This window comes from Hyaena hyaena, unplaced genomic scaffold (genome assembly GCF_003009895.1).
Source record: "Hyaena hyaena isolate Hyena2069 unplaced genomic scaffold, ASM300989v1 scaffold_199, whole genome shotgun sequence".
Lineage (NCBI taxonomy): Eukaryota > Metazoa > Chordata > Mammalia > Carnivora > Hyaenidae > Hyaena > Hyaena hyaena.
Window position 1 is genome coordinate 1,808,023 of NW_024080831.1, and position 24,511 is coordinate 1,832,533.

General features: G+C 36.3%; 1 protein-coding gene across 5 annotated transcripts in view; it reads right to left on the minus strand.

The window, feature by feature from the left end:
- Positions 1-24,511, minus strand: part of VPS8 (VPS8 subunit of CORVET complex) — a 270,123-nt gene that overhangs the window by 202,343 nt on the left and 43,269 nt on the right. For all 5 annotated transcript variants that reach the window (XM_039241686.1, XM_039241684.1, XM_039241688.1 and 2 more), the window contains 8 exons: positions 23,656-23,763; positions 20,058-20,138; positions 15,638-15,808; positions 8,498-8,572; positions 7,609-7,644; positions 6,177-6,267; positions 5,764-5,810; positions 4,676-4,765 (listed from right to left, as the gene is read on the minus strand). In XM_039241686.1, the coding sequence (XP_039097617.1) occupies positions 4,676-4,765; positions 5,764-5,810; positions 6,177-6,267; positions 7,609-7,644; positions 8,498-8,572; positions 15,638-15,808; positions 20,058-20,138; positions 23,656-23,763 (699 nt within the window). The remainder of the gene's footprint in view (positions 1-4,675; positions 4,766-5,763; positions 5,811-6,176; positions 6,268-7,608; positions 7,645-8,497; positions 8,573-15,637; positions 15,809-20,057; positions 20,139-23,655; positions 23,764-24,511) is intronic.

The following is a 24,511-nucleotide window of genomic DNA, read 5'->3' on the forward strand; positions in this document are numbered from 1 at the left end:
CACCTCACAAAGAAAGTCTTTAGTCGGCTGTTCTTCCTCCCTTTATTTCAATACATTCAACAGTAGGAGGCACATAAATCCAAGAGCTTTTTTTACATTATCCCTGGGTAATTGTGGACTGAAATACACCTCCTAATTTCCACCCACTTACACTAGCCCTCCTCTTGCTATGATACAGTAAACCCCCTGTTTCACAGCCCATCATCAAGTGAAAGCAGACATGTTTCCACTTTCTTACTCCTCAGATTAAACCACTCAACTATATTTTTTTTCAATTGTATTTTAAATCTCATACCATCTTGATTGTGGGATGTAGCTGAATCTGTCAGAAGTATCTCAGAGCTTTTATTTCCAACAGATAGCCCAATGGAACTATTACTTTCCTTTATCTTGGGCCTTAACATACTATTATTTCATACTAAATTTGTGGTCAATTGAAATCTTGTCCAGCTAGATCTTCCCAAACCAGTATGCATGTAATTAAATTCTTTGGATCTAATGCAGACTTGATGTTCATCCTTGTTAAGTTTTATCTCTTAACAATTTTCATTCCATTTTGTCAAGATCATTTTGAACCTTGCTTCTTGGTGCCATCTAAATTTGGCAAGCCACTCATTAAATCTTCACCCAAATCAATTATAAAAAATTGCATATGAAAGAGCTCTAAAAATTTAATTAATCCTAAACCACCAAAGAATACTCTTTGGTAAGGATGTTTATCTTGCTGCAAATCTACTTACTATTTACTACTCTTCAATCTATTTCAGCCATTAGGATAATGGAAAATTTAGACAAATGTTTTAATGAAATCAAGATTATCATGTAATAGGCTTTCCATGAATATGCTGTCCTCAGATTCCCTTTCAAAAAGGCAATTTATGAGTTGAACATGGTCATTTTCAAGCAAGCTCATGGAAAACCTTCATAAACCACACTGGAACTATCAGTGGATAGTTTCTTAAGTCCCCTCTTCCTTTTAAAAAAAAAAAAAACTCTTTTAAGAGTCAACCTAATTATTTCATGATTAACTATTTAAGATTAAATACTTAAAATGGCAGATTCATACCCAACCATTCATAGATTTCACTCATCCTAATGGGCTGAAGATCATCTTTTCCAGAAGAAAACTGTCCTCCCAAGTGAAATAAACTGCGTCTCCTCTGATGAGGCATCCATGCTTAACTGAATATCCTTTATTTAAAAACTGATCCAAAGTTACTTAAAAATTATGAATAGTGACGTAGATTGTTCAAACAGTATGCTGGGTTATAATTCCACTGAGTTTTGAGATTTAAACAATTATTATGCAACTATCACATATGCTGGGTTTCAGCTTTTTAATATATTTTTAATTAGACTTCACTTTAAAGACTATCTCTTTGCTCATGAAAATGGAAGCAAAATAAGAAGTGTTGTTCTTTCGTAGAGTATAGCAATCCAGATGTGGACCCTGAAGCCCAACTTCCTGGATTCTAATCCCAGCAAGATCATTTATGAACTGTATAACCTGGAACAGGTTACTTAACTTCTCTGTGCTTCAGTCTCATCTATACATATGAATAGTAAAAGTACCCATCTTACACAGTTATGAAAGAATTAAATGAGTTAAGATGTGTAAAGCATCATTAACAGTGCGTATCACACAGTAAGCATTAAATGGCCTAGATGTTTGCTCTCATTCTCATCCTTGATCACCTATTAACATCACTCTTTCTCACCAATCCTTTCCTTGCACCTGTTCTGAAAATAACCATATAGAACACTAGTTAGGTAAGAGCTGGGCTTTGAAGTCAGAAAGGCCTGGATTGCCGTACAGACCCCAACAGTTACCAGCAGTGTTACCTTGGAAAATCACCTAATTTCTCCCAACCTAACTTTCCTCATTTAGGCAATGGGATTAAAAGCAGTATCTATCGGGGCACCTGGGTGGCTCAGCCGGTTAAGCGTCCGACTTCGGCTCAGGTCATGATCTCACAGTTCATGGGTTCCAGCCCCACGTCGGGCTCTGTGCTGACAGCTCAGAGCCTGAAGCCTGTTTCAGATTCTGTCTCCCTCTCTCTCTGACCCTCCCCTGCTCACGTTGTCTCTCTCTCTTTCAGAAATTTTTTAAAAAATTAACAAACAAAAAAAAAACCTATCTCCACGAGGTTGTGGTGAGAATTAAATAAAAGTTAAATTAAAAAAAAAAACTTCACATAGTACTTGGCATGTAGTACACACTCGTGAATCTTGGTCACAATCCCATTTTTTGTAACCCTTAGCAGGCTAGTAGGCACAATCCAGGTATTATTTTCCTTTCTTACAGTCTTATAGGTTCATGCTGCTTTTTACATACATCTTTGATTATTTGTCTCTCTCCATCTTTTGTAGCTGTTTTGTGCTTTGCAGGCAGATACTTCTCTCAACATTCCTCCCCATTTCCTTTCTCTTTGAATTTTTGTGGTTATTATGTCAAAATTTAAGAATTTCCTGTTCTTTGTAAATCCATTTGTATTTTGAGGCCTATAACCATGAGACTGTACCCATATTTTCCTTCTGAAACATGTGCTTTCTAAAGGATTCAAGTTGAGCCTATTTTTCAACATTACAATCTTTAAAATAAAGTGCTATTTCTCCCCCTTAGGGGTCTATCCATTCTATTCCCCCAAGCACTGGTAAAAAGTAAATCCAGAATAATGGTTCACCAGTGTTTCCTTTCCTTCTATGAGACGAAATCATTAATAAATCAAAAAATTGTAGGAGATACTCTTTTAGCAGAATGAAACTTACAACATATATCTAGACAGTTGAACAACAAATTACTACCACAGTTTGTTTCTCTGTAAATTTTATAAACTGTATTAGAAGCAATCGTCTAGAGGGGCGCCTGGGTGGCTCAGTTGTTTAAGCATTTGCCTCTTGATTTCAGCTCAGGTCATCATCTCATGGTTTGTGAGGTCAACTCCCATGCTTGGGATTCTCTCTCTCCCTCTCTCTCTGCTCCCTCTCTCACTGATGTTCTCTGTCAAAATAAATAAACATTAAAAAAAAAAAAAAACAACAATCATGTATAGTCCCTGTCATGCCAAGATTCTTTCATGTTTCTCCACCAGAGCATCACTTTTTTCCCTTTCCTCTTCTAGCTCTTCCATATCCTTCCCCAGCACGGTGGTTTCTGTATTTCACATACACACATCCTGCATTAGCCCCTCCCAGGGTCCGCAATTAGATGGGGTTTGTTTTTTTTTCCCAACAAGGTGTACCTTCCAATGGCCAGAATTCTTTCATAAATACCATCCCATAACTTCAAGGTAACAGACATCCCCTTGTTAAAATATTGTATTGTATATATACCGCAATGGTATACAAAATTTATATACAAGATATTGCTGCCAAACAGTATTGTTCCCATGTGCTTTCTTTCTGCCATATGCCTTTCTCCTATATTATCTTTTTCTGTAATTTTATTGGGGCTCATTTCTCTATTTTATTGATAAATGTAATGAGCTTGCAGCCAACCAGTAATGAAAGTTACACTGCCAGAAGCCCACTACTGTGACATTAAAGAGTACAGCTCCAGAAACCAAATCTTCCTCTCATACCTCCCATCTCTTACCTGTGGCATCTAGCCTTGTCTTCCAAAGCTCCAAGCATCAAATGGAGATATGGAAATACATAAGCTGTGCCTGCTCTTCAGAACCTCAAAACCCTTAGATTTCTTCTAAATATTTTCATTAATGTACACAAGAAAAATAATTTAGACTGGATTGCAAACTTTAAGATAGCAAGGACCATACCTAATTTACACACTACATGTCCAGCGCATAGTACATAGAAGACCGAGAGGTACATACTCCTGCCCAAAGCCTGTTTCTGAAGGGCTCATAGCTAAGAATGGTTTTTACATTTTTTGAGGTTCTTAAAAAAAAGAAGAAGAAGAAGAAGAACAAAGAAATCAAAGAGGAACATTCAACAGAGACCATATGGTCCCAGCAAAGCCTAAATTTGCCCATCGTGGCCCTTTTTAGAAAATGTTCTCTGATTCCTGTCTGAGACCCTCCAATATTTGTTCAAAGTGGAGGCAGGGAAGGAAGAGGTGAGGGAGCTCAAAAAAATGGAGAAGGACAAACAGAATTTGTAATAAATATAAGTGGTGATCACTACAAACAGTAAAACTCACATGATAGAAGTTGTACAGGTCTTTTAAACGGTTCCTTGACTTCCATTTTCAGAGTTCCAAGAGAAACTAAAGATCTTTCACCTGCGTTGTTTTAGAGATTTTTTTCTTAAGGTAACCAATCTGTTGTCGAATCACAGGTACTCGTAGGAGAACTAAATTTAAACCTTGGTGGTACACCTCTTCTCCAACTAGCCTAGTTAGTTAACATAAACGTTAGTCATCAGCAAGGTGTCAGCCACTGTGAGGTGTCAATTCACAGGTATGTATCCTCATACACACATCCTTGCCTTCCACACAGCACTAGAGCTAAGCATCAACATTCCACATTCTACCATCTGTTCCCATGTGACCTATTACTTCAAAATTTCATTACTCAGAATGCTCCAAAAGCCCTGCAATAAAGTTCTGAATGTTGAAAATGTTTAAACAAAACATGAAAGTCCTATTCTCAAGTAAATAAAAGAGCAGTATTAGACCTAATAGCAATATCTATTAGAAGCACATGCAAAGGTGTACCTGAAAATGCTGCTCCATCACTTGGATTTTTCCTTGGTCTGGACACTTTTTCAGAGCTCGATCTGCATAGTGGAATAGGATTTCTACCATCTGTAAGAAAACAGCCTTGTATAGAAAATCAAAACACATCTCTAAAAGTTTTCAATACTTAACATATGTAGGTCCTCCTAAATAGAGCTTTATTAAAAACATGACTTAAAATTAAAAAATATATATACATAATTTAAAATTTTTAGTGGTTTTATTTCGCAATATTTTTAACCTCAGACTAATTTCTTGCAGCCTCAGGGCTAGTACTGATTTGCTAATCTCCAGGTTCTAGACTCAGTAGTACCTCTGTTGCTCAGGAAATGAAAAACTGAAGTTTAGGTCTTCAGATAGCACTGCTGTAGGTCTTTGCCTCAAGAATACAGATAGAACACAAATTCCTAAGGTATTTTAGCTAATACTGAGACAATTACTCATGAGTCTGAAGAGTGACCAATTTCTATCCATGTTTTCTATATGTTTACACTGATTTTGGAATGTGATTTTTATCAATGCACTTACACAATAAAAACACAGAAGAATGACTATAATAAATGAATTTAATTCAACCAAGCCTAGATTAGGAAAACAAAGCCAATATTAAATGCTGGCATTAATCATATTAATGCTACTTAACAATAATAAAATCAGCCATCTCTGCTACCTCAGGCAACACAAGCACTTACATGTGTAGTACTTTTCATAATTACCTACCTGTTTATAAAAACTAACAAATGTCAACTTTCTATGGGCTATATATAATCAGGTTCAGAAAAATCCAGATCCCTGAGTTTCTCCCTCCTCCTTTCTGCTGTCTTTTGGCTTTTTTTTTTTCTTTACAATTTTATCATCTTCATAAGGGAGTGAGAAAAGGAAAAAAGGAAAGGTGATAAGAAGAAAGTTTAAAAGCATTCAAGATGACACCAGGGAATTACACACATTTTTTTTATATACACTCTCCTTGACTGTAGCCATTTACCCAATCATGTCCCAAAATCATTAGCTAATACCAAAAGCAAATTTGTTCTGTACCCTAGTAAAACCCCCATTAAAATACTCACCCGATCTGCAACAACAGCCTTTCGCTTGTTGGCATCCCCTGATAATCCTGCAGAGAAGCAAAATTCAACATAAAAACAAAATCCATAGTGTGCTAAAAAAAGACAAATTATAACAATCCTTAGACATCAAAGTGTTGGCTAATATGCTATAGTAAGATAACCTATCAACATACTTTCTTTTTATTCCAACATTAACTTTTCCTTATGAAATTAAAGAATTTTAAAAGCAACATTTAAAACTCTATATCCTGTATTTGTCATTAACCTTTTCACTGGAAGTCTGTAAGGTTTAATAACATCTTGTTTAGAAAGTATCTGAACACTATGCTAAAAAATGTTTTATGAGTGATAAGTATTTCTTTTCTCTACTGAAGAAAAAACATGTCCACTACACTAGTATTCTGTTAACTTACCCACTACTGCTTTTGCTTTTCCTTCATGGAAAGACCATGCAAGAGCCAAGGCTTCTGTAAGACAATCTTGTTTCAGGAGATGATCCACTCTCTAAAATGAATATATGAGGGAAGTTAATCCCTTTGTCTGACCAACTACTAGGTAGAATTCCTATTCTACCTAATACCTTTTCAGAAGCTGTTGCTTAACAGCTAATATTTATTCCAATAATCATGTGACTATCTTATTTCTATGAAAAATAATTTCTTAAAGCACTGCATAGTATCGTGACTGTACGGGCTAGTACACTAAATATGAAAAGAAGAAACAGCTGGAATGTCACTGTAATAGAAACGGCTAGTTGTTTATCACAACATCCATTCACTCCCTCTTCCTGTTTTTTTAAAATTTTTTAATGTTTTTATTTATTTTTGAAGGGGGGAGAGAGAGACATACAGACTGTGCGTGGGGGAGGGGCAGAGACAGAGAGGGAGACACAAAATCTGAAACAGGTTCCAGGCTCTGAGCTGTCAGCACAGAGCCTGGAGTGGAGCTCGAATTCAGGAGTCATGAGATCATGACCTGAGCCCAAGTCAGATGCTCAACAGACTGAGTCACTCAGGTGCCCCCACTCCCTCCTCCTTAGTAACAAATTCCAAGTTTACGTGAGACAGCAATATACCAGCAAAAGGGCATTTCTAAGACTCCCTTGTAGACACTTGGGGCCATATGACTAAGTTCTAGCCAATGACAAGTGGAAATGTTGTTTGTTCTTACTCGGGGATAACCTTAAAAGACAGGAGCCAGCCCTTCTCTTCCCTTTCCTCCTTCCTTGAATGCGGACTTAACAGCTGGAGCTCCAGCAGCCATCCTGGAACATTAAATGACCTTGAGACTAGAATCCACACACAAGAATGGTGGAAGAGGACAGTATATTAAAGACCACAGACTGCCTACCTCCAGATTGTTTTTTACATAAGAGAGAAATCTTTTTTTTTTTATTTTTATTTATTTCTAGGAGAGAGAGAGAGAGACAGCGTGAGCAGGGGAGGGTCAGAGAGAGAGGGAGATACAGACTCTGAAATAGGCTCCAGGCTCTGAGCTGGCAGTCAGCACAGAGCCCGACGTGGGGCTCGAACCCACAAACCGCAAGATCATGATCCAAGCGAAAGTCGGACGCTTAACCGACTAAGCCACCCAGGTGCCCCTACATAAGAGAGAAATCTTATTGAAGTCACTGTTATCTTAAATTTCCTGACTTGTAGCTAAATCTAATCCTAATTTATAGTCAGTATTAGCAAATCAAATACCTAACAGTTACAACGATTCTGACGTGTACTTCTGAAATTAAAAAGCACAAATCCAAATTATCTTTTCCTGCAAAGTCAAAACAGAATGTTAAGATGCTAATCAATTCAACAGCTCTAACATATAAAATTACTTTCAACTCACCTCTCTCCAGCTTCTCAGCATCATCACATAAACAGACTGGAAAATAAAGAAGCAATAATTAAAATGATCATCTTGAACAGCCTTGTCTGGGAGACACATTTGTCCCAGTCCCGCATCTCATTTTACATCTCTTTAAGTAAAATATTTCATAGTACAATTAGAAGTATTTACTAAAGGGTTTTCAAGTGTCCACATTAAAGAGTAAGTCAAACAAATATTTAAAGGTAAGTCTACAGTACAAAGAGTTATTTGCACAGACAAGAAACAAAGAATGCCCCAAATCCCTGTAATATTTTGAATTTTAATAATGAATATTTCTCTACGTTGAGAGAAAAAAAAGCAAGGAACAAATTGATATACAAACAAGCTCCTATTCCAGTGACTCTATTTTAAGTCAAAAACCTCAATGCATTTTAATATATCCTAAGCTGATCTAAGCTAAAGGACATCTTAATCACATGACAAATACACATGATAAGCTATCTTCCTGGTCTTGAAACCATAAATGTAAAGATTATGAAACTATATACTTGAATCAAGAAAATAAGCATCCTAGAACCTAAATGAAAGTAACAATGACTGAAAGTAGACAAAATGAATTAGCTACAAATCACAACTCCTAAAAGGGAGGGGCGCTCAGTGGAGCATGCAACAGTTCATCTGAGGATTGTGAATACAAGCCCCACAACGGGCACAGTGTTTACTAAAAAATAAATCCCCTAAAAAAATAAAATACACACACACACACACACACACATCCCCTCAAAGTGTTACATTCCTGCTGATCAATATGCACTTTGTATCACACTGCTCTCTTTACCAGCAACCCCCTTTGGCCGCAACTATCCTGGCACAAACAAACATCAAGTCACAGAGTGGAAGAGCTTACTTTTGTCCCCAAATAAAAGATCTGACCACCATAACTACTGATGGACTGATAACAAGCCTTCTCTCCAACCAAAGCCTGTAAAAAAAAAAAAAAAAAAAGGTAAAAATAACATGTATTAGAGAATTGACATTTTAAAGAATGTCAATTACAGACATTTTATGTCAACGGTTTTATCCCATAAATTAGTGGGGAAAAAAGGTCAGTCAAGCACCAGTTTGTCAGTGAAAGTGGCAGAAAAGACAAAGCACAAAAAGTTAATTCTCTGGGTAAATAAAGCCTTTTTATTTTTCAGAATAATACAGAAATGGGAAGAATATGCCAACTTTCTAAATCTAAAGGGAAAATGTTGCAACCTGCCCATTACTGAGAGACAGGTATTCACTGCTGGCAAAAAAAACTGGGCTGTTTGAAAATGGCACCTCTATGTTCTTTGAAATAAACATCAATATAAAAGACAAGAAGAAACAGGAAGACAAAGCAGCTTAATATATGGGAGTCAGCACCACCCAGCCAAAGAGAAATGAAACCTACCATGTGATAAATTTGGATTGCCAATTCTGACTGTCACTTAAGGTGTGACCCTACACATGCTTCAAAGTCTGATGTTCATTTTTCATCTTTGAAAAACCATGCAATTTCTATGAAACTTACATGTTAATATTTATAAATGTCCCAAAATATGCAAATGGCCAATAACTGATAACTATGGTAACTTTTAAACTTTTAATATGAAATTTAAAAATATATCCAATATTCTCTCTACTAGAGAATATAATCAATACTCTACATCCATTAATCAGCCTCATTAATTACCAAATCATCACCAATCTTTTCTCACCTATATTCCCACTGACTTCCCTATACACAGAATAATTCTGAGACGAATCTCAGATTTTGAATATTTCATTTATAAAAATTCAGTATATGCATAATAGTCTTTTTTAACATAACCACAACTTCATTAGCATACTTTTAAAAAATTAACAATCATTCCTTAGTATGAAATATCCAGTGTTGAGATTTCAAATGGTCTCATAAATGTCAAATGTTGTTTTTGTTTTGTTTTTGCTTTTTCTACATTTCATGTGACTAAATCGAAGATCCAATGAAGGGCCACGTATTGGAGCTGGCTGACATGTCCCTTAATTCTCTTTTAATTTATAGGTTTTGCCTTCACCTCTCTCAAACCTTTATTTTCCTTGAAGTTCACTGTTGAAGAAACTGGAACGCTTAATTCCATAGTTTCCCACTCTCTGGATTTTGCTAACCGCATCCACATGCAATCTTTTAACATGTTCCCCTGTCTTCCATATTTTCTCTAGAAGATGCTTGATCAGAATCAGGGTCTTTGGGGCACCTGGGTGGCTCCATCGGTTGGGCATCCAACTTCAGCTCAGGTCATGATCTCACGGTTCGTGGGTTTGAGCCCCATGTCAGGCTCTTTGCTGACAGCTAGCTCAGAGCCCAGAGCCTGCTTCAGATTCTGTATCTCTCTCTCTCTGACCTTCCCCTGCTCACACTGTGTGTGTCTCTCTCTCTGAGAAATAAATAAAACATTTAAAAATAATAATAATAATAATAATAATAAAAAGAATCAGGGTCTTTGATTCTGGTTTGGTTTTTTGGCAATACTACTTTAAGTATGATGTTATCTTTAAGATTTTGTAGATGCCCTTGATTACTGGGTTGAAAAAGTTCCCTTCTATTCCCAGTTTGCTGTGCATTTTCTCAGGAATGGCTATTGAACTTTGTAGAATGCTTCTGAGATTATATTATGGTTTTTCTTTTACAGTCCACTAGTCCAGTGAATTATTCAGATTTTGAATGTTAACCACCCTTGCATGCCTGGATAAATACCATTTGCTCATGACTTAGTACTCTGCTTATAGATCGCTTGTTTCTATTTGCTAATATTTTGAGTATTTTTGCTTCTATACTTATGAGGATATTAGTCTGTAGTGTTCTTTACTGTAGTATCTTTGATTCTATCATCAGAGTCTATCTAATCTCATAGAGTTAAATACTTCCTTTTCCTCCATTTTTTAAAAATTTTTGCGTACAACTGGTACTTTTTTCCAGACCTCACTAGTGAAGCTGCCTGGGCCTGGAGCTTCTCTATAGAGAATCAATCATTTTTTTAACTAATATACAGTGACTTACACTTTCTATTGCTTCTTGAGTCAGCTTTGGAAATTTGTGCGTTCCAAGGAATTTTTCCATTTCACCTAAACTTGAATTTATTGGCATAAAGATATGCACATTATCTTTTTAATATCTATACTCTCTACAGTGATGACACCTCTTCCATTCCTGATACTGGTAACTGGGTCTTCTCTTTTTCTTAATTAGTCTCACTAAAGGCTTATCAATTTTCTCTTTTAAAGAACCAGCTTTTGATTTGATTTCTCTACTGTCTGTCCATTTTCTATTTAATTGATTTGTGTTCATCTTTTTATTTCTTCCTTCAATCTACTTTAAGTTATATTTTTCTATTTTCCTTAATTAAGGTAGAAGCTTAGGGCATTAATATGAGATGTTTCTTCTTTCGTAACATAAGTATTTAATGCTATAAGTTACTCTTAAAAACTGATATAACTGTAGGCCCCAGGTTTTGATATGTTGTAATTTCATTTTCATTCAGTTTAAAATATATTCCAATTTCCACTGAGATTTCTTCTTGGACTTATGGGTTATTTATAAAAGTGTGGTTTAAATTCCAAATATTTGGGTTCTTCCCAGGCTTACCCTGATGATTCCTTCAACAATTTATGAAAGTCTGTTTTACAGCTTAGCATATAACTTATATTGATACATGTTCCATGTGCTCTTGAAAAAAGTTTGTAACCTGCTTTTATTTGATGGAATATTCTATAAATGTCACTTAGGTCAACTGGTCAATCAATAGTGTCTAAGTCTTCCATACCCTTAATGATTTTCTGTCTACTAATTCTATTAATGACAGGAGGCTTGTGTAATTGTGGTTTGTCAGTTTCTCCTTTCAGTTCTGTCAGTGTTTGCTTCATATGTATTGGAGGTCTGACACTGGGTGCTTAAATCTTGAAGGATGTTTTATCTACTTATAATCCCTTTTTATCAATTTGAAATATCTCCTTATCTCTAATAATATTTCCTACTCTGAAATCTAGTGATTATGATTAGAGTTTGCAGGGTATGTCTTTTTCTATCATCTTTTAATTTACCTAGATCTTTGTACTTAATGTGTTTTGTACATAGCACAGATGTGGTTCTTGCATTTCTTTATCCAGTCTGACAATTTGCCTTTTAATTGAAATCTTTAGACTATTTCTATTTCCTGTAATTGATGTGGTTGGGTTTAGATTAATTTTCATATTAACTGTTTTTTCTACTTATATTGTCCCTTTTTTTTAGGCTTCACTGAATTTATTATTTTTTAACATTCCATTTGTCACTACTATTAACTTATTTAGTTACAAATCTTTTTTTCAGTGGTTCCTCTAGTGTTTACAACATGTAACTTTAACTTCTCTGTCTACATTTAAGTAATATTATACTATTTGATGTATAATGTAAGTCCTTACAATGACATACTTCTATGTCCTCCTACTCCCTGCTATGTACTATTATCATCATACACACTACTTCTACATCATAAACATTATTTTTGTTTTAAACAGTCAATTGCTCTTGTTAAATAATAGTGCTGAGGTATAATTTATATACCACATAATTCACTCATTAAATGTATAATTCAATAATTTTTAATAAATTTACAGCTGCCCAACCATCAGTAGAATCCAGTTTTAGAACATTTCCATCAATCTACAAAGACACCTTGTATTCATTTCCAGTCATCCTTCATTCCCACTCCCACTCTCAAGTAACCACTAGTCTGCATCTATCTCCATAAACATGGCTTTTCTGGACATCTCACAGAATCAATCTTTCCATATGGTATTTTAACATAGTATTTTTAAAAAGGTTCATCTATGTTGTAACATGTGTCAACAGTTCATCCTTTTTATTGTGGAACAGTAGTCTATTACATGGCTGTCACTTTTTATTTATCCACTTACCAAGTGGTAGACATTTGTACTGTTTCCATTTTTTGGCTATTATGACTAACGCTGCTATGAACATTTGTGTACAAGTGTCTGTGTAGACATATTTTCACTTCTCTTGAGTATATGTCTAGGAGGACTGCTCAAATGAATCCTTATGAATATGTTTAACATCTTAAAGAACCACCAAAATGTTTCCACAGCAGCTGTACCATTTTACATCAGCAGCATATAACAGTCCCATTTTTTCCTTATCTTCACCAACACTTGTCTCCCTTTTTAGTTAGAGCTGGCCTGGTGGGTATGAAGTGAATATCTCATTGTGGTTTTGATATGAATTTCCCTAATGATTAACAACGTTAAGCATCTTGGCTATGCTTACTGACCATTTGTATATCTTTGGAGACTGCTCAAATTGTTTCTGACGAGAAATCTGCTTTAATATTTTTTATTGCTCCTCTGCATTTAATGTGTCTTTTTTCTATGGCTGCTTTAATATTTTTCTCTTTACTACTTACTTTGAAAAATCTATGTACGGTTTTCTTTATTTTACTTGTGCTTGGGTTCACTGAACTTCTTGAAAATTTGTGTTTATAGTTTTGGAAAGTTTTTGATCATTATTTCTTCCACTTTTCTCCTCACTTTTTTTTTTAACATTTTTATTTATTTTTGAGAGACAGAGAGAGATAGAGCATGAGTAGGAGAGGGACAGAAAGAGGGAGAGGCACAGAATTTGAAGCAGGCTCCAGGCTCTGAGCTGTCAGCACAAAGCCCAACACAGGGCACAAACCCATGATCCGCAAGATCATGACCTGAGCTGAAGTCTGACGCTTAAATGACTGAGCCACCCAGGCGCCCCTCCTCTCCTTTTCTTCAGAGATTCCAACTGCTCATATGTTAGCCTACTCAATGTGTCTCACAGCTACAATTTTTTTTTTAATTAATTTTCTGCATTTCATTTTGGATAGATTCTACTGCTATATCTTCAAGTTCACTAATGTTTTTTTCCCAAAATGTCTACCCTCTGACATTAACTCCATCCAGGGTATTTTTCATCTCGAATACTGTAATTTTTATCTCTAAAAATTGGACTTATATCTTTCTAAATATCTCCCATGTCACTACTTAACTTTTTGGGTATATGGACTAAAGTTATAATAACTGTTACATTCTTGTCTGCTAATCCTAACACCTGTTTCTAATCTAAGTCAGTTTTGATTAATTTGTCTCCCCACTCTAAGTTGTGTTTTTCTTCTTTACATCCCTACTAATCTCTGACTGAATGGCAGATGCTGTGAATTTTATCTTGATGGGTTCTGGATATCTGTTTTCCTACGGATATTTCTGTGCTTTGTTGGAGCACCTGGATATCTCAGTCAGTTGAGCATCCTACTCTTGATTTTGGCTCAGATCATGATCTTGTGGTTCGTGAGATCAAGCCCCATGTCAGCTCTGGGCCAACAGTGCAGAGACTACTTGGAATTCTCTCTGCCTCTCCCATGCTCACACTCACTCTCTCTCGCAAACAAATAAATAAAACATTACCAAAAAAATATTCCTATGCTGTTTTGTGAGGTAGTTAAGTTACTTGGAAACAGTTTGATTCTTTCTGGTCTTGTTTTTAAGATCTGTAGTGGGGAAGAGAACAGTGTTTATTCTGGTCCTAATTATTCCCAATTCCCAAAGCAAGCTACCCCGAGAATTCTACCCAGTGCCCCATAAAATCATGAAGTTTTCCATTCTAGCTGGTATAAGCAAGCCAGTGTGAGCACTGGATACAGTTCCTTCCAAACCTATCAAATTTTCCCAGAGTTTCCCCACATGTATCCGCTGATAAGTAGTCTGCTGAAAACCCAAGGGAACCATAGGTATGGCGCTCTCCTCCCCAGTACACTGTCCTGTAATTCAACCCACCTTAGTCTTTCATAGTCTCAGTTTATGGAGTCCTTCAGACTCCAAGTGGGTTCCTCACCTTGAGCTACAGCCTGGAAACTCTGTCTAGGCTAGAAGCCAGGAAAATGATAGGGCTTATGCCATTTATTTCCCATTTTGTCAGAGATTGTTGCCCTTCATTACCTGATGTCTAGTATCCTGAAACTTTTTTTTTTTTTTTTCCCTCTATATGGGAGAGTAAATCCAGAATCCTTTAATCCATCTTGACCAAACGTACAAGTTCAAAGTCAAACACCATTTTTAGTAACCATTCAAACACAAAAAAATACCTAAGTGTGGGATAATAATTATTCTTTGGTGAATTCTACTGCACTGCCATTTCTTAGTCTAGATTTTCTTGGTTTCTAAATACTGAGGTTGGAAGACCCTTTTATATATTTTTTAAACTCTGAAGTTCAAATATCTCAGGGAGATGTGAGGAATGGCTACATATCACACAGTAGATGCTCATTAAATATGAACATCATTACTTTTTTCTTCCAAGAAATTACCCAGGAAAGCCTCTAAATTTCCTGCTTACAAATTATTGGTTTCGGAAATAGGAGATCACAATTCAAAGAAATTTACCTGTAAACTGCCTGTGTAAATTGCTAAAGGCCATCACTGTGGTTGTTTAAAATACAGTAAAATTAATACTAAGATCATCCTTTTGTGTCTTCCTTCTCTCCCAACTCCTACATTTCATTATCTCCTGTTTCTAAAGAACCTGCTCGCCTTCTCTCAAAGCCAGCTGTACCTTTTAATGTCCACAGCCACCACACCTGCTCAAGCTTTTACCAACACCCAGGTACTTCTAAAGCCTCGCAGGCTACTTGTCTCTAGTCATTCACCCCTTAAATCTATCAGGCTTACTGCCACCATATTAAACTTCCTAAAATATTTTTGCTTTTATTTTGCTCATAAATTTTTAATTTCATTTTATTTAGTATAAAAGTTTAAATTCTTTGGTATTCTATTAGTCACAATTTTGAATAGAAGGTAACAGGAATTACTATTTTAGTTCACATTCCTGACTACTGATGAACACATGCAATCTAGTGGCTTTTAAAGGAACACCTAACTAACTTCTCAGTTCCTATTTCTAAAACAAACAACAACAAAATACCAAGTTTATCAAAGCAATACTAAGATAATGGATTACCCTTACCAGCGCCTGGCTAACATTTCCTCCGGTGGCTAGGGATTTGAAATGGCTGCTATTATAGACCAACTGAACTTCTGAGATCTCCACAGTTTCTAATTCCTCTTGAGTCTGCCGATCAATCACATGCAACTTCTCCACGCTGTCCAAGAGCACAACTGTGCGTGAGTTTATCCACTGCAAATCAAGCACACCACAAAACAAACATGAGGCTCATTCCACATTATTCAAGACAAAAAGAAAGCAAGCATGGCCACTCAGTTAAATTATGTTGAGTACTTTATCCATTCAGTGGAAGCATTCACAGGAAGAACTACTTGGGTGACAGTAGTGGCTAGACAGTAGTGGGTAACAGTGCACAACACAGTATTGAGTTCTGACAGTGTTAAAATGATTCATAGTATTTTTAAAATGTAAATAAGGGCTTTAACAGGTATATTACAGGATATGTTAGTTTTAGTACAATCATAAGGTACATTGGCACAAATGACAAACTATGCATTTCTTGTGCATAATTTCTTATATTAATTTTAAAAAAGGGCAAATAAACCTACTAAACCTAGGTGGTCAAATGACTGTTAGTGTTTATATATGTTTTAAAACAAAAGCTGTTTAAAATATATATTTTCTTGGGGCGCCTGGGTGGCTTAGTCGGTTAAGCGTCCGACTTTCGCTTAGGTCATGATCTCACGGTTCGTGGGTTCGAGCCCCGCGTCGAGCTCTGTGCTGACTGCCAGCTCAGAGCCTGGAGCCTGTTTCAGAGTCTGTCACTCCCTCTCTCTGACCCTTCCCTGCTCACGCTGTCTCTCTCTCTCTCTCTCCTAGAAATAAACATTAAAAAATATATATATATATATATATATTTTTTTTTTTCTTTAAAACCTCCCTACCAATTATGGAGAATCCTTGGCTTTTCTATTTCTCTGTGTTACAAATTTTCATTAATAAGTACTATTATAATTTTAGAATAACTTAATAATAATATTAAAAATCTTCTGAAGGATGCCATTTTGATAAATTTCTTGGGTTTTATATATCTTATTTTCCAAAAAAAATTTTTTTTTAAATTTCAATTCTTCTCCAGGAAATAAATGGAGTTTTAAAAGGTGCTCAATCAGAATTCTAAATAAGCCAGAATAAAGTGCTTCTCCTACATTCTCTCTTTGGCATTCACGTTGTTTTATTTATATGACCTATTCCATGTCATCAGAGATTATTTGCATAATACTATATTTAAAAAAAGTTAAAATGGATAAATTTTAACATATGCTGAAAATACATTCTATCACTGTATGGCGGCTACTATAAGGGAAGGGTGTTGCTCTGTTTTGGTTTTCCCCAAAAAATTATCTCTCAGAAAACAGGGAGTTTGATACTCAAATCTTTTACAAAGAGCTCTTACAAGGTACTCTCTTCATTATTTTGAAAAAACAAAGTATCATTTAGGAAAGGCACATTATTAGCCTTATACAACTTTAGTCAACACTAGTTTTTTGTTTTTGTTTTTGTTTTTGTTTTACAAAGAGGAAAATCTAATGGTTATATATTTTACAAAGAGGTCATCAGTTTTGAAAAATATTTATTCCATTTTTTTTCTTAAATAGTTTATTGTCAAGTTGGTTTACATATAACACCCAGTGCTCATCCCAACAAGTGCCCTCCCCCATGCCCATCATCCCCCTTCCCCCCTCCCCCACCCCCATCAGCCCTCAGTTTGTTCTCAGCATTCATGAGTATCTCATGGTTTGCCTCCCTTCCTCTCCCCAACTATTTTTCCCCTTCGTCTCCCTCATGGTCCTCCGTTAAGTTCCTCCTAATCCACCTACCTATACGTGCAAACATATAGTATCTGTCCTTGCTAAAAATGGCCAGATTTTATTCTTTCTCATTGCCATGTAGTAGTCCATTGTATAGATATACCACATCTCATTCTCTTTTTTTAAAGGAGGATATATATATCTGTTCTTTATTTACCATTCCATTTATCAGTTAGAACCAGTGTTGCTATCTTCTTTGTTTGGAGTTTTATAAAGATAGGCTCTTTTCACAAATACAAGCAACATGGAATATTGAAATAATCATTTAGGTAATTCAAGCCAAAAATTACTTAGGTATCTTCACAGAATATAGAAGGAAGAGAATACCTGAATCTGTATTACCACTTATCTATAAAATATCTTATTCGAATTTTTACAGAAAGGTTTGGAACTCTTTTCAGCATCAGTTATGAAAACAAATCATGATAATAATATATTTGGCTAAGTTCTAGCCATGTTCACAATTCTATTTTTTAAAATAAACTTTATTTTTAGGACAGTTTTAGATTTACAGAAAAATTGAGAGACAGTACAGAGAATTCTCTTATCGTCCTACACACAGTTTCCCCTGTTATTAATGTCTTACATTGCAGTTCCCAAAATCAATATTGATACATAGTTTTAACTGAGATTCAGATTTCATTCAGAGTCTCTTCATTTTTATCTAATGTCCCGTTTCTGTTTCAGGCTCTTTTCAGGGAACTGCATTACATTCAATTGTCATGTCTTCTCAGGCTCCTCTTAGCTATGACAGTTTTTTTAGACTTCCTTTGTTTTCAATAACTTTAGCAGTTTTGTTTTGTTTTAAAGAGAAAGTACACATGTCAACACAGGGGAGAGGGGCAGAGGGAGAGAAAGAATTAAGCGGGCTCCATACTCAGTGTGGAGTGGATGAGGGGCTCAATCCCACAACCCTGGGATCATAATCTGAGCCAAAATTAAGAGTTGGATGCTCAACCAACTGAGCCACCCAGGTTCCCTGACTTTACCAGTTTCAAGAAACACTGGGTCGGGTATTTTTTTAGAATGTCCCTCATTTAGGATGTATCTAGTGCTTTTCTTACGAGTAGATTTGAGTTATATAGGTTTTTGGAAGGAAGACCATAGAAATGTTATTTTAATCACATCATATTAGATGCTTTCACAGGTTACCTGGTTAAAAAAGAGAATGACAAAGAGGGTCAGCAGGCTTAGCAATTATTCCTAAGATTAGATCCTCACAACTGCAACTGTTGACATTGCTGTAAACAAGCATTTTAATGGTAACTTATAAACCAATGCAGTTAGTGTCACATCATGAATAAGCCACAGGACAAATGAAATGTCTGTGTTTAGAGAATGGCTACTTATGATTGAGGGAAATTTTTCCAGAGACAGAATCATATGCAGATTTATAAGTGTCATATCTCAAACATCTTAAACAGAAGTAATGATGATGAATTCTAGGAAACAGATAATATAACAGGGACTCTGGTGATGACAAAGACACTGATGTCTCACATTTATGAGAAGAATGTGAACAAAAGTACTTTATGAAATGAGTATGGAAAAAAGTATCATTTCTAAACTAAAAGTCTATATGTGAGATAAAAAAGATAATGTGAAACTAAATTAATAAACTGTATGTTACAAAGAAAAGATCCATTTCATCTATATCCTAAAACGTTACAGATCATCAAGTTAGGAGAAAAACTGTTTTTAGCCAACTTGTTAGAAAAATGAGGCACTTGTATCTTACCTAAGGTTGCCTATATTCATGCATATATAGAATATTTCACTGGATATTAATATGCCAAAAGGAATAATGATAGAAACCCAGAAATAGTATAATTACACTATTTATAAAATTGACACACCATTTGAAAAAGAAAATAGAAAATTCAATACAAAAAGAAGTACTTTTTCTAAACTAAAAAGTTGCTCAGAACTGACATGCATGAGGGGCACCTGGGTGGCTTAGTCGGTTAAGCGTCTGACTTTCGCTTAGGTCATGATCTCGCAGTTCGTGGGTTCGAGCCCCGCATCGGGCTCTGTGCTGACTGCCAGCTCAGAGCTTGGAGCCTATTTCAGAGTCTGTATCTCCCTCTCTCTCTGACCCTCCCCTGCTCACGCTGTCTCTCGCTCTCTCCTAGAAATAAATTTAAAAAATTAAAAAAATTAAAAAAAAAAAGAACTGAGATGCATGGTAGAGAGAAGATTCTGCAAAATTTTTAGCCACGAGAAAAGAATTACATAAACTCCTGAACCAATTAGGACAAGCCCAGAAGTAGTACCAAAGTGTGTTTACGAAGAAAGCCGGGCAATGGTCACCAAGAATTCCACCCAAAAATCTTCTGAAGAGCCCTTTGAACTAATCAGGACATCAAAGAAAACTTTTCCTAATCCTGCTGGTGTTCAACAGGACATAAGGCTGAAAGGCAGTTAAAAACAGTGTGGCATCATACTAAACTCAAACTCTATTCAATATAAGCAGAACTTCACTTCTGTCCATATTTTACATAACCCTAGAGGTCATGGTTTATGAAAGAAATCCTAGTAGCTTGAATACACCACAAACTCCACACAATTACATGAAATGAATAGGGCAAATCAATCTGAATAATACTCACAGTGAAGTTGATGAGATCATAGTAGAGGTGAAGATGCTTTTGCTTTGTAACATGTATTGCTCCAGACTCATCTCTCTTCACCTGGCGATGAAATAAAAACCATCTAAATGCCAGCTGGTTTTTGAGGGACTTTTTTTTTTTTTAGGTACTTAATTATACTCCACTTTATACTTAATTATACTCCAATTATACTAGAAGACGATTTCCATTCAGCATATGGATAAGCTCAAAATATTGGCAACTAAAGAAACAATTATTCAAATGAAAAAAATCGTTCACACCATGATCTGTAACAAAATCCAAGGCATATGTGACAGTGATCTAGTTGTTAGTCCTGTCATGTATTTTCACTCTACTATAATTCAGAACAAACCAACTTCATCCCATGAGTTACTGTACTTAGCTAGAGTTAAGCATAAAATGGGATTGGCAACAGGGTGTGATAGTCAAAAAGGTCATTAAAAAAAAAAAGGCAGTGACAAAACTACACTTTTCTGAAGTATACTATTACAGCTCCAATAGCCCAAAATTTCCCAAGAGAACTTCAAGTGTCAATATTTTATTTACATATATGTACATATGTAAATAATATGTAATCTAATATTTAATCATCCTTATAATTTGCTTTCTCTGCTTCTTCTCCAAGATGACAGAGCACTGATCCAACCTGGGTTCTCTTACACTCTTGCATAGTAGTGTTCTAGATGTTTTCCTTTCCCTTTAAGCCCCAATTCCTCTTTGTCTTCTGGTCCCATCACTGACAGTGTTGACCTCTCCAGACACCTTAACAGCTGAGACTTCTTAATGCAGGCCCTTCATGTTTTCTCATCTTTGCTTCAGTAAGTCACTTCCCCTGTAAGAAATGATACTCTAGCAGAAGGAGCATGTGTTTTAGCTCCACTATTCTGTGTGACCAAGGACCAATCACTTACTCTTTCTCAGTTTCTTCCTTTGAAAAATGAAAATAAGCACAGAATTTGACATATGCTGAAGTGTTTTACAAACAAAAAGAACAATGCCAACGTTACCTATTCTCCTAAGATTCATGGGGGCCCTTGCTAAAGAAAATCTCTTCATTTATATACACACTAAATCCTACCCCCTCCATCACTGTTTAATATTACCCCTCCCTTGCTAGCATATTCATTCACTCCTTTCTAAGGGCCCTTTTCCTTTTGCTACCCAACATGTTTCTGACCTCTCTATCTTCAAATAGAAAAACAAAAAGCCTTTCCTTGTTTCTTACAGGTACTTTATCATTCTCTTTCCTCTTGCAGCCAAATGCAGAGATTGCTCTCCTACACACCCAATTCTTTAACAACCCTCTACAATGTAGCTTCCACCTCCATTCCACTGATACTCAGTCCTCTGAAAAGTTTCCAATCAACAACCCTTTGCAGATCCAGGGGTCTTATCTTCAGTCTTCTCGCTTGATCTTTATTTAATAACGGCTATTACCCTGGAACTGACTTGGTCCAGAAGCCTCTCCTTAGTCTCCTGTGTGACGCCATACCCTCCTACTTCCCCTTCTACCTCTAGGTACCTATATTGGAACATTCTTTCTTGACTTTTTTTTTGCCTTTCCCTTGTGAGTGACCACCAAGGGTATGTATTCTTTGGCTTTTGTACTTCACAGCTTCAACCACATTCTCTATTCTGAAATTCTCACTTCCAATGCCATCTGCCCAGAGGACATTCCCTGAGAGAACACTTAAGAATCCCACCTTCACTTATATCTCAACACATTTTAGGAGTCTCCCAAGTAGTAATGAGCATACTAGTTTTGTTTCTCAAACATTTTAATCCTCTGTAACCCTCACCCTTCAAATAGTTCATGCTCCTAAAATGTAAATTCAGAATCAAAATCTTTCACTCATGTCCTTCAGTTTCCAGGTGCAGTAAGATAAGAAGCCTCAACTTTCCTTCAACGTGTCATCTCTAACTCTCACTGCAACCAAGAATCCTTATCTCAAGACCTCACACCTGCTTTGGCACAAAAACAAAACCCTCCATTTCCCTGCAACCGCCTATAATCTATTCTTTCTGCTACTTCTACACTTACCTTCCTAAAATACCATTTTAATCACATCTTTATCTAATTACCTAAGAACCTGTGACAACTCCTCATTACCAATCTAGGCCAATTATATAAACAGATCAGGGGGTCACCAAACTTTTTCCGTAAAAGGCCACATAATAAATATTTTAGGTTTTGTGGACCGTACAGTCGAATGGGCATGACTGTGTTCCAATAAAACTTTATTACAAAACAAGCAGCTGGCCAGATCTGGTACACAGGCCATTGTTTGCCACACCTCATATAAATCCACACCATATATTCAACTTTATTTTCCACAGTTTTCTTGCTCTCCTTGAACATTTATTAAGCATCTACTATACATAGGCACTGTCCTCACTGCTGGAATCTTTAGACTTACAGAGCTTTCACTCTAATGAGTAAGAAAAACATTAGACAAGTAATTTTTAAAATGCTGAATATTACCAAAGGAGAAGACAGAAGGTCTTGTGGGTGTATGTCGCAGGGAACAGTTCAGGAAGTCAGGGAAGACAATGTTAATCATGAGTTAGGTAGGATGAAGTGGAAGAGAGCACAGAGCTTCCCTGGCAGAGGTGAGAACATCTACAAAGACACCAAGGCTAGGGCCTGGTTAGAAAGCTATGCCAGAACCAAGGCTAAAAGAAATGTCAGTGGTTTAGGCTAGGGTAGCAGCAATAGGGGAGTAAAAAAAAAAAAAGGGGGGGGGGAGTAAGTTCAGGAGATGTTAGAGATAGAATCAAGAGGAAGCAGTGAAGCAGCAGAAATGTAGGAAAAAAGGGAAGTGAAAGGCAAGCCCTAGGTTTCTAGCTGGAGAAACTAGGTGAACAGTTGTGTCCTTGCTTCACTGAGCTAGGAAACCCAAAAAGAGATTATGCAGGCACCTTCTTAACTCTAACTTCAGTTCATCTTATTTCTCCCAATATGCATACTCATCCCTCCTGTGATATTTGCCATATATCCTTCAGAGAGTCTTCCATGGCCTATCCAGTCCATACAATCTCTCCATACTCTGAACTGATTATCAACTTTTAGTTCTCATCACATAGCTGAATCCTTAAACAGAGCAGTCTCCCTAGTAGTAATGAGCATACTAGTTTTGTTCCTCAAACAATATTTTAAGTTATATGAAAGAAATTATGTTTTATACTTCCTTCAACTGATTCTATATCCATCAGTGTAGAGAACACAGAGCATGTCCAATGATACCTGTTGTCTAATAAATAAACCACATGTAGATAGGTAAGCCATTAATAGACACATGTACATTCATATATTTATACATACACATAAACCATTAATTATTTGTTGGCCCAAGGAAATGGAGCTGAGGAATATACCATGAAGGGGCACGAAGCTCAGGTAATCAGTTGTTTTCCATGTTAATCACTAAAGCCCTCAATTAAAATCAAATGATCACTCTCTCTCCGAAGAATTATAATAGCATATTTCTTTGACATAATCAATATTAAATTGCTGGTGAATCAGGAAAAAATATTATGATAAAGGACTTTTTAACAAATCTAGCATATCAGGACTTACCAACAGAAAATGAACAACATCTCCCCTGCAGAAGGCAAGCATGGGATTCACATAATTATGCACTGCCACAAAGTGCCAAGCCAGCAGTGGAACACTGGAAGGATCCATCTAAACGAAGAGAAGGCCAAACAAACAAACAAAGTCATCACAGTTAACAGACAGCAGAAAGAGGAAATTAATTAAAAACAGTATCTGACTACAGTTCCTTGATAAAACCTCTCCCAATTTCTCACTAAAATTCCAGTGAAGCAGGAACTGACTGGGAGGTGTCATGAGGGTACTTTCTGGGTTGATGCTAATACTTTCTGGGTTCTGTATCTTGACAGAGGTTTGGGTTACAAAAGTATATACATTTGTTACAGTTCAGCAAATGTATGCTCAAGATCTATGCATTTCACTGCAAGTAAATTCTACACCAAAGGAGACACAAATATTGAACTCTAGCTAAACCTAATGCATGTTGCATATGTAGGCAAAAGAGTATTTACTTCTGCAATTTACTTGGAAATACATTTAAAATAACACAATGTGATGGGTGGACAGAGAGATGGCTAAATATATAATAAACTATTAATGATAGAATTTAGGGGCGCCTGGGTGGCTTAGTCGGTTAAGCGTCCGACTTTCGCTTAGGTCATGATCTCGCAGTTCGTGGGTTCGAGCCCCGCGTCGGGCTCTGTGCTGACTGCCGGCTCAGAGCCTGGAGCCTGTTTCAGAGTCTGTCACTCCCTCTCTCTCTGACCCTCCCTGCTCATGCTGTCTCTCTCTCTCTCCTAGAAATAAATAAAATGTTAAAAAAAAAAAAAAAAGAATTTAGGTGGCAGGTATACAGATGTTCAATTGTTCAATGTAAAAT